An 11,542-nucleotide genomic window follows, 5' to 3' on the forward strand; every position below is an offset into this window, starting at 1 on the left:
CCATGTCCGTTCATTTGGGTCATTTCTTTGACTTCAAGTCCTCAGAGCCAGGTCGAAAACTGGCTGTCCGAAGTTTTAGTACTTATTTATCGAGTCTTAGAAACCATGAGACTTGTATACAAAAATGTATATAAAAGAATGTGTTGTGTACATCTGTGTGTCTATGCGAAAGCGCATTGGTTAATAGTCCGTGTCCATTTGTTTGGGTCATTTCTTTAGTGTCAAGAGTCTCTTAATGGAGATCAGATTTGGAGCCGTATGTGTGTCTGGTGGCCTTCAAAAGAGCCCTTTCTGTAAACGTTTTAACCCAGAATAATTTGTGGGTTATCCAAGCTATCCTTGTATACACAAGTCCTGTGTGGGGAGGACAGCTCTCTGACACTCTAGAATCAGCTCTACATGTTTATATAATTATGTACTATGTGAATGTGTGTGACTATATGTATGTTGTTATGTATTGTTATAGTTGTATGTTTGTGTGTGTATCATGTTTGTATGTGTACATATGTCTGTGTGTGTGTGTGTGCGCGTGTGTATGACTGTGTGTGTGTGTGTGTGTGTGTGTACATCCATATTTCTTTAAGATGACAGGTCATACTGGAAAAACTGTACTATGTACTGTACCTTTATATTAGCGGTGTAAACTACATGTATGTATATATGTAATATTATCATAATTGTATGTTTGTGTATATTATGTATTTGTGAGTGTGTGTTTGTGCATTTTTTGTCTAACATGTGTGTCTGTCTTTCTGCCTGTGTGTGTGTGTGTGTGTGTGTGTGTGTGTGTGAGCATGCAGATATTTGTTTATACACTCTGTGTCTGTGAGTTCATATTTCATCTAAGTGACACAGGCCTTCAAAAAGGCTCTCTGTAGACATTTTAACCCAGAAGTACATGTATCTGTAGTTTATCCAACCCATCCTTGAATTAATGCATTAGTCCTGTGAGGGTCAAGGACTACCCCATACATCTCTCTGGCACTCAGTTGAATGTTAAGTTCTAAATTTTCAGAATTCACTTTTCACATTTGCAGACTTGTCAATTACAATAATTTTACACATGTCAACATTGACACATATTCACATAGACACCAGCTCATAAAAATGGATTTAATAGTGTCATTTATGATTATTTATTTCATATGACAGCTCATTAAGCTATTTGAAGGGTAGCTATACATGTGTTACACACAGATTGATAGCGTACCTGTACCATTTGGGGGGCATAGAAGAGGAAGCTTAAATGTCAAACCACTCTGAGGACTAGTATAAGATGACATTGTTATTTAAGGTTGCATTAAGGGAAGCAAAACCTTGCAAGGATAAAGTTTATGGCCTGGAAAAGAGCCAGCACAATATGCCAGCTGAATTTGAATACAGTTTGGAATCTTTAATGGATGTCCCCGTAGCTCAACTGGTAGTGGCTTCACAGTTGAGCTCCTGGTTCCTGTAGGTTAGTAAGTCGGGGAGACCATGGTTCAAATCCTGTAAATGGACAGGCAATCTTCGTTGGGTTGCATCCATCTTTCCAATTTAGAAACATAAAACAGGATTTTTGTGTTATTAAAGGACATAACTCAAGTACATTTAAGGGGAAGGGCCATACTTTAAAATATATACCCATACTTTACTACGTACTACAAGTTCAACTAAGTCCTACAGACTACTACATACTACTGCTAACTACTACTACTACTTCTTCATACTACTGTACTACATACTACTACCACTAACTGCTATATACTTCTACTACAAGTATGCTACTACATATTACTACTACATGTACTACAGAAACAGCAAGGAACTTTGCTGCCCTATGTTCCACTAGGTAACAGTACTACAACTGGTATACAGGCTCATTGAATGAACAACCTGTAATTTTTGTTGTCAGCTCACATTTTGTTTTTGACATGTAGGGAATGAAACTAAAGCCTTTTAGATGTTGCAAAGATCAGGTCTTTGATACCTTTTGAGATACATTGTATGTATAGTCAGCATTTGTTTTGAAAATTGTTCTCCCAACTGCAGTGCAATTCAGTACTGCCTCCTTGCAGGGAAGGCAGTACTGCAGCCATACTGAACTTTGTGTAAAAGAAACATCATTTTCACATTTTAGCAAATAATTGAGCTGTTCAAATTTCAACTAAGCAGACAAACAATGGGGCACCACAGAAAGACACCTGCACTGCATTTGATATGATATTTTAGACCATAGTACCGTACGTAATTCTTTTAGTTTTCCACTCTTAAATTCCTCAGCAAAATGTTGATGTTATAACAGCATTGTAGTTAAATGCAATTCAAAACATAGAATATATTCACAGCAGGGTTGGACAAGTCTACTAGTCCGATTAACCCGGGCAAATGAAAGTACCGATCGGGCAACTGCGTGTCCTTCCCCACTTGCCCAATTGGGCAAGAAAGATTTTTCAATGAGTGAGATTTTCATAAACTTTTCACAGGTATGGTATAAAGCATTGGTCCACACAAAAAATAGAGACAATAGTGAAAGAATTCCATTGCTGGAAGTGAAAATACATTGAAAAATGTTATCTAAGTTATGGGCAAGTGAAGAGGACAAGTGAATTTTAGAGAACTTGTCCAGTGTGATGACTTTGAAGTAAGAGCTAACCATGAAACGAATGTGAACATAAAATCACCGCAAGTATTTCATGATTTACGGTGACTTGTCTCAACTCCTCTGAAGGTAGACAACTCGTTGAATTGTTGTCCCAAACACAGCTATTTTTGGCCTCAATTTAGAATACAGTAGACAAAGTTTTGTCTACGATGCCACGCTATCTTTAACCAGTGCTCACACTGTGAAAGAACACAGGGCCCCATTTACTAACACCACGTCACTCAATGTGTAGCCATATCAAAGCTGGCTAGAATTGTTTAGAAGAAAAAGAAAGAGAGGTGCTATGTATTTCTAGTCAAGCCAAGGTCTGAAAGGCGTAAAAGGACTGACTCATGTAAGACATAGGATTAGTTCAAAATGGAGAGCATTTTTCAAAACAGTTTAAATCACAATTTTTACGGCAGTCTTAATGCTTCCAGTCATGAAGGCAGCCTTTTTCATGGCGGTCTGGTTATTTTGAGATACAATTTTTGGCCGCTACTGAGATATAATGGCGTAGTTGTGGCCAGTGGCATAATACCATGGATTATTGGTTAATACCAGTTTGGTCGTCATTCTGGAATAATGTCCACCAAAAAAAGCCCTATAATACATGTAATCAGTTATATGGACTCCGTCGGACTTTCAGAGTCATTTATCAATTACAGCGTTCCATGTGTAACTTCTTCTGTACATTTAGGCCACACCAATTTTATTTGTTGCTTCTCGGATTTCCACAAAGTAAAGATGAAAATCGTATTTTAAAGCGCTCATGAGGCGTCAGAAACTTTGCCGAAAACAGCGATGTCTTTGTAGCGAAATCGATGAATAAGTCTTCAGTGTCCCATTCACAAGTTTTTCCAGACAATATCGACAGGAGAACATAAAGCTGCTTGGCCCAGCAAAGCTATGAATTTTAGGTATAACTAAATAATCCAGAAAACCCAAAAATTTGGGAAGCATTTCAGTTCAAGAAAGTAGAAAATCTGAAAACTATTCGAAAGTCTGAAATTGTGTGGCTGTGGCCACGTTGGAGAGGTGGTCGCTTATGGTGAGAAAAATACCTGGTACCGACAAATAGTGACTGCAATGGCCAGGTGGATGCTATGCAAAAGTGGCAGCTAATACAGGTTTTACTGTATTCCAAGACGTGATAACAATTGCAAAACCACTTCATGGCCTGTGTGTAGTAGCCATAAAGTACCCAAACTGTTGGCATGGAACACCACCATAATATTGTAGACAGAACTTTGCCTGAGTGTATACACCGTAGAAGCTTTCCTGAAAGCCTAAGAGTGTACCTCTTATCTACAGGTGTTCATTTTCACCTAAAGGATATTTAGACATTAGTGTTATGTGTTGGAATAAACTCACGGTTGTCCAAATAATTTGTTCCTGATTTCTGGGCTTCCAGCAGAATGTTTTGGTTCATCTGTTTCTGGCTCCTTCGTGGCTTTTGTAGTACACTATGTAAGGTCTGCTCCAGGCAAGTATTGCACTTACTTGAGATAAAGGCATGGCTATATTTCATTCAGGCAACGAGGTAGATAGAGTGTTTTTTGTCTGTGTATAAACATTCATGCATTCAAGCGTTCACTGAATATTGACCTTAACATTGAACAGGTGATTGGGTAGAGGGTCAAGGTGTCTGCCTTCTGACCATTGCTACAAAGTTTTAAGTACTGTAGATTGTTTGAAGTCTGCCAGGGACTAACTTCACAGTTGGACTGAAAAGGGAAGTTTGCTGTGTTGATGGTTGTAAGAGCCATAGTGTAATGCAAGACAGATCACAATGTTTGCTGGGTAATGTTTATAGGGTTTGCTGAACTGAAATTAAAACTGTAATTTGTAAAAGCTGTGATTAGAAACAACAATCAAATGTTAGGCCACAACAATCTAATTTCTTGGTTCACGGATTCGCTCGCTCCTATCATTTTGGAAAAAAATGAAAATACCACTCAGCAAATTTTCACCAATAATGAAACCATTCACCAACTTTCTGGTGTAGCAAACATAAAAACTGACACTACTTTTGTAATTTTCAACGAACAGGTGCTGTTACTGTACAGTCATAGTGTTTTTGTACTTTTTTCAAGCTGAAAACTTTTTATTCTTTCTGTTTTGGATTAGCATTTACCTTTGCCCCAACCATTTTACAATTTTCTATTTTTTTTTATTTTGCCCTCTCGCTCCATAATTTTTATGAAAAAATCCGTGAACCAAGAAATTAAATTGGTGTGGCCTTATAACAACCCAGGTGTGACACAAATATAGAATACAACACGGTGTATTCCGTGTCACCCAAGGTACCAGCCCGACCGTGGGAAGGATCGCCCAGAGGGCAATCCGATCCGCAGGAGGGCTGGGGCCGAGGGTGATGCAGAATACACTGTCACAGTGCTGTATTTTAATTATGTCATACCCACCTGAGAAAACACATATTTCGATGCGAAATGCATCAGAAGTTGAGAAAATGTAGTGTCCTCGAACAAAAGATTGTAACAACAGCAATTCTTACGTCCGAATCCAGTATTCGAATTTTCAACCGTATCGTATTCGGCCCGTTCGAAATACTGTAAATACAGAAATGTTTGCGGTGGATTTATGTTCGCGGTTTTCGCGGTGACCACTTCCACAAACATTTTTCTATTATGGTATTAGACTGCAGTCTATGGTGTTACCTCGAACTTTAAACCACCGCGAAAAGTCCTTTTTCCCGCTACCGCGTCACAAGTATGACATGAATATGATTGTAACATGCTTTATTATTGACTTCTACAGACCTGATTGTAGTGGTGGCTTCTATCATAGTGCTGTGTGTGGGGTCCAATGGACAAGTGTTCGCAACCTCAGCCATCAGGTAAGAACGATAATGATTAATTTTCCTTTTTGAATAGAATTGAAGTGTGATTTCCAACAGAAGAAATTTGGCTTCCCCAAAGTTTTTGGCTGATTGACCCTAGTCTCTGTGTTCTCAAGTTATGTTGATAGCACAATGACTTGGAACGCAGTGAATGATGAATCAAGTTATATTTGGTTCCGGGCTAAAGACCCTGCCATTGTGCCAACACAACACCACTATACCAAATCTGCATACCAAATGTCACAACAACGCATCTGATAGATTCTTGCTGTTGAACCACACACACACACACAAAGAGAGAGACACACACAGACAGACAGACACAAACACAAACACACACACAGCCATTGTGCCAACACAACACCACTATACTAAATGTGCATACCAATTGTCACAACAACGCATCAATAGATTCTTGCTGTTAAACCACACACACACACACACACACAGAAACACACACACACACAAACATACACACACACACTAACACTGGACACACACACAATGTCCTGTCTAGGTGATAACCTTTCCTTCAACCTCCCACCGCCTTACTCTCGCTGTGTGATCAATTAGCTCAAAACCACTGAACCACTGACAGTGGGTGGCTTGTCGGAACGCTAATCATCAGGCAACGGTCTGGCCAGAATTGCACAGAAAATGGATCTCTTGTGTTCTAAAGGTTCCGGCTTTCCCCGGGGAAACTACAGGAAAATTAAACCCTGATTGATTTCAAGTGTAAGGTTAGATCGGTCACAAACTTCGACGTTTCACTCTCCTCTGTCAAGAGAAAGCAATCAAGGCAACCACAAGATAAAAGCTTCTTTGTTTACAGAAAACTTCTGTCATGGTCACGAACTTGGCTGAAGGAATAGAAGGTTATGGTTGTTACATGTTAACTTATTAGGATTGTCTCCAGTTTTCAATTTCTTTCCTTCCTTACTTTTTTAGGGAGCCAAAATTGTTGATTTTTGTTGTTAAAGCCTTAAGTTTGGAATTACAGATTTTTTTTGGAAGGATGGGATGAAATTTTTTTCTGGCCCCACAAGCAATTTTTATTTACGCAGGGCAAATTTAATTCCTGATTGACAAGTGCATGTCCTACCGACTTGTGTAATCAGGCCAGTGTGATTTTTCCATGGGTGTGATTTTTCCATGGGTAGATATCAGTAGATATTGGTCCAGTTACATACTTTTGAGTGCTTCTTACTATACAAGTATAGTGGTTTCCTTACTGTGATTAAAATTGCACAGAAATGTTTCATTTAAATTTCAGGCCAGTGAAATTAAGTTCAGGCCCCACCAAATTTATTTGTAGCTTCTCGGATTATTTAAAGAAAAAATTTGAAAAAGTTGTGGGTGAAGATATACGGCTTTGATAACAAAACAAAAAAGACAGCCGAAGGAGTTTAAAGGCACGTTTTATACAATGAATGCCTTTCTTTGATTAGTAACTAATGTTCTGAATAAAAGGCATTGTTTTTAGATCGAACTTATGTGTATGTGGCTCTGATTGGTTATATTTACAGGTTTGTGATAGCAATCCCTGTATTATTTTTTCTCAGGACTTAATTTTTTTTTGAAAATGGAAAAAAAGGACAGGCAAATCTGAGAAGCAACAAATAAGTCAAACCCATCAAATAGCTTAGGTAGAAATAGATTTAGTTTTGACGTTATTCCTTTTTGATTTATCTATGAATGTCATTTCCCTTCTTTGTTAAGTATGTTTATGTATACCACTACTACTTTACTTTGTATGCAATTAGCCCTCGGGCATGAATTTGCAATAAAGATTATTAATAAAATTGGTATGGCCTTAGAGTTAATGCACTTGTTGTATAGAGATTTTGTAAAAGTCTTGACCAACCCTGAAGTAGTGAACTAAACCAACTTCTCAACAACACCCCTACTGACCTGTACTAACCCCCCACCCCCACCTCTGTGTCCCCCCACCCCAGGGGAATCCGTTTCCTCCAGATCCTGCGGATGTTACATGTGGACAGGCAGGGTGGAACGTGGCGACTCCTGGGCTCTGTGGTCTTCATACACAGACAGGTGAGATGTCATAAATACTACTCAGGGCTCTAAATACTTGGTGCATGTGTACCCAGGTGCACCCAAAATTGGAACTGTGCACCCAATTATTTTCTGTGGGTGCACAAGGTGCACCCAAATATTTTCTAGGTTTATGTATGTAAAGATATCAAAGTATACTAGTATAGAACATATTCTTGACATCTAAGTTAGAAAGATGATAAAAATGTCTGTCATGGTACTTGTTTAAGAATTTGATAGCTTGTAACTAAGTTTTATCATTCAAGGTTATCACTTAAATTTAAGTGGTGCACCCAAAAATTTTTTAGTGCACCCAATTTTTTAAGCTGGGTGTATCAGTGCACCTAATCCCAAAAATGAATTTCAAGCCCTGCTACTTCATAGGGTACAGCATTGTATCTGAAGAAGAGTTGATGGATGACACTCGAAACGTCCGGAAGTAAATGTCCGTTTTTTATCCAGTTGTAGAGATTGAATTGTATTTGGATATTGCTTACCTGGATGTCTAACCTTCATAAATGTAGCATTGTATTTTATTTAGTCAAACCTGTCTATAGCGGCCACTCAAAGCACTGGACAAATGTGGCCACTATAGACAGGTGGCCACTATAGAGAAAATGCTGATCAATTGACCACGAGCAATAAGTCACACATGATTTCATTAGTCTCTCTCACCAAGTAACATTCTCTCTATAGTCTCAAAACTCAGCTGACCCCAGATCTGCCTAAAAAGTAAAATAATTGATATTGCCATGCGCAATGTTGGTTAATTCGCTTGCAAAGACCTACACTCTAACGTTCAAGGCACTCGTACCTCCCGCTTCCGCCAAAATGACATACGGCCGCTGTATGGTCGCAGTGGGCAGTGTTTCTGTATCTATGGGACCGGAAATCTTATGGCTGTGGCCGCATTGGACAGGTAGCTGCTATAGACTATTTCTTAATGCTTAGGTCAATAGGAAAAATCCAAGGGACTGACAAAAAGTGACCGCAATGCCAAGGTGGTCACTGTGCAAAGGTGACCGCAAAAACAGGTTTGACTGTACCACTTCTGAATCATGTACAGCATTGTATTTTGTTTACTTCCATACTGCTGTCTGTGGAAGCCTTGAGAAGGCTAGATAGGTGCGACAGTGCCATGATCAGGTGGTTATACTCCAGAAGACTGTCAGAAAGAGTGCCATCTGAACAGCTTAGGTGCAGGCTAGGTTTACACAGCCTCCATGACATTTTCGCTACAACAGACTCGTGCAAAGAATCACCCATGACAACTGACAAAAGGTCATGAGCTTATCTGAAGTAGACCGGAATCCGCGTGGTCGCCCCATGAGGAGATGGGTAGACAGTGTCAAGGAAGATATAAGAAAACTGGACTTGCAAAAAGCCAACCTCTTTGACAGAGACAGATGGAGATCAGAAATCAGACTGAGACGACTTGCCTCAAGGTCCAACCCCTGCAAGACAGGGACAATGGACGCTAAACCAGATAGTGAGTGAATGAGTGTTACTTTGCATAAGGCCATATTAATATTTGTTACATGAATGACATCATTTGAGAAAAGGCAAGTGTGTATAAGAAAAAGTTTGGTAAGAAAAAGTTGCCTATATTATGAAATCCAAGTGGTCTGGAAGGTTGAACATACGACTTAACACACAGAGTATGGTATAGAAATCTTCATTTTCATTTCTTCACATCTTCTTTGACTTTGGAATTGATTTTGACATTCTACAACATTAGTATCAGTTCCCAATATATTGTTTACAATTTGTGTCATAACTCTGTAACTTAACAGCTGCTTTGTACAGTTTAAAGTATGGTTGAACATTTTTCTGGCTGATAGACATTCACACTAACACTGTCCCTTTCCTTGGTGCTGATAGACATTCACACTAACACTGTCCCTTTCCCTGGTCATAATTCTGTAACTTAACAGCTGCTTTGTACAGTTTAAAGTATGGTTGAACATTTTTTTGGCTGATAGACATTCACACTAACACTGTCCCTTTCCTTGGTGCTGATAGACATTCACACTAACACTGTCCCTTTCCCTGGAGCTGATAGACATTCACACTAACACTGTCCCTTTCCTTGGAGCTGATAGACATTCACACTAACACTGTCCCTTTCCTTAGTGCTGATAGACATTCACACTAACACTGTCCCTTTCCCTGGTGCTGATAGACATTCACACTAACACTGTCCCTTTCCTTGGTGCTGATAGACATTCACACTAACACTGTCCCTTTCCCTGGTGCTGATACACATTCACACTAACACTGTCCCTTTCCTTGTTGCTGATAGACATTCACACTAACATTGTCCCTTTCCTTGGTGCTGATGGACATTCACACTAACACTGCTCTTTCCTTGGTGCTGATAGACATTCACACTAACACTGTCCCTTTCCTTGGTGCTGATGGATATTCACACTAACACTGCCCCTTTCCTTGGTGCTGATAGACATTCACACTAACACTGTCCCTTTCCTCGGTGCTGATAGACATTCACACTAACACTGTCTCTTTCCTTGGTGCTGATAGACATTCACACTAACATTGTCCCTTTCCTTGGTGCTGATGGACATTCACACTAACATTGTCCCTTTCCTTGGTGCTGATGGACATTCACACTAACACTGCTCTTTCCTTGGTGCTGATAGACATTCACACTTACACTGTCCATTCCCTTTGTGCTGATAGACATTCACACTAACACTGGCCCTTTCCTTGGTGCTGATAGACATTCACACTAACATTGTACCTTTCCTTGGTGCTGATAGACATTCACACTAACACTGTTCCTTTCCTTGGTGCTGATGAACATTCACACTTACACTGACCCTTTCCTTGGTGCTGATAGTCATTCACACTAACACTGTCCCTTTCCCTGGTGCTGATGAACATTCACACTTACACTGACCCTTTCCTCGGTGCTGATAGACATTCACACTAACACTGACCCTTTCCTTGGTGCTGATAGACATTCACACTAACACTGTCCCTTTCCTTGGTGCTGATAGACACATTCACACTAACACTGTCCCTTTCCTTGGTGCTGATAGACACATTCACACTAACACTGACCCTTTCCTTGGTGCTGATAGACACATTCACACTAACACTGACCCTTTCCTTGGTGCTGATAGACACATTCACACTAACACTGTCCCTTTCCTTGGTGCTGATAGACACATTCACACTAACACTGACCCTTTCCTTGGTGCTGATAGACACATTCACACTAACACTGTCCCTTTCCTTGGTGCTGATAGACACATTCACACTAACACTGTCCCTTTCCTTGGTGCTGATAGACACATTCACACTAACACTGTCCCTTTCCTTGGTGCTGATAGACACATTCACACTAACACTGTCCCTTTCCTTGGTGCTGATGGACATTCACACTTACACTGTCCCTTTCCTTGGTGCTGATAGACATTCACACTAACCCTGTCTCTTTCCTTGGTGCTGATAGACATTCACACTAACACTGTCTCTTTCCTTGGTGCTGATAGACATTCACACTAACACTGTCCCTTTCCTTAGTGCTGATAGACATTCACACTAACACTGTCCCTTTCCCTGGTGCTGATAGACATTCACACTAACACTGTCCCTTTCCTTGGTGCTGATAGACATTCACACTAACACTGTCCCTTTCCCTGGTGCTGATACACATTCACACTAACACTGTCCCTTTCCTTGTTGCTGATAGACATTCACACTAACATTGTCCCTTTCCTTGGTGCTGATGGACATTCACACTAACACTGCTCTTTCCTTGGTGCTGATAGACATTCACACTAACACTGTCCCTTTCCTTGGTGCTGATGGACATTCACACTAACACTGCCCCTTTCCTTGGTGCTGATAGACATTCACACTAACACTGTCCCTTTCCTCGGTGCTGATAGACATTCACACTAACACTGTCTCTTTCCTTGGTGCTGATAGACATTCACACTAACATTGTCCCTTTCCTTGGTGCTGATGGACATTCA

At 40.1% G+C, this 11,542-nt stretch overlaps 1 protein-coding gene across 1 annotated transcript in view; it reads left to right on the forward strand.

Annotated features, from left to right (window-relative positions):
• The window catches only part of LOC118407122 (potassium voltage-gated channel subfamily KQT member 1-like), a 158,033-nt gene that overhangs the window by 47,615 nt on the left and 98,876 nt on the right, over nucleotides 1-11,542 (forward strand). The window contains exons 4-5 of the mRNA XM_035807542.1: nucleotides 5,405-5,483; nucleotides 7,442-7,538. Coding sequence (XP_035663435.1) covers nucleotides 5,405-5,483; nucleotides 7,442-7,538 — 176 coding nt within the window. The remainder of the gene's footprint in view (nucleotides 1-5,404; nucleotides 5,484-7,441; nucleotides 7,539-11,542) is intronic.

This window comes from Branchiostoma floridae, chromosome 19 (genome assembly GCF_000003815.2).
Source record: "Branchiostoma floridae strain S238N-H82 chromosome 19, Bfl_VNyyK, whole genome shotgun sequence".
NCBI classification, from domain to species: Eukaryota; Metazoa; Chordata; class Leptocardii; order Amphioxiformes; family Branchiostomatidae; genus Branchiostoma; species Branchiostoma floridae.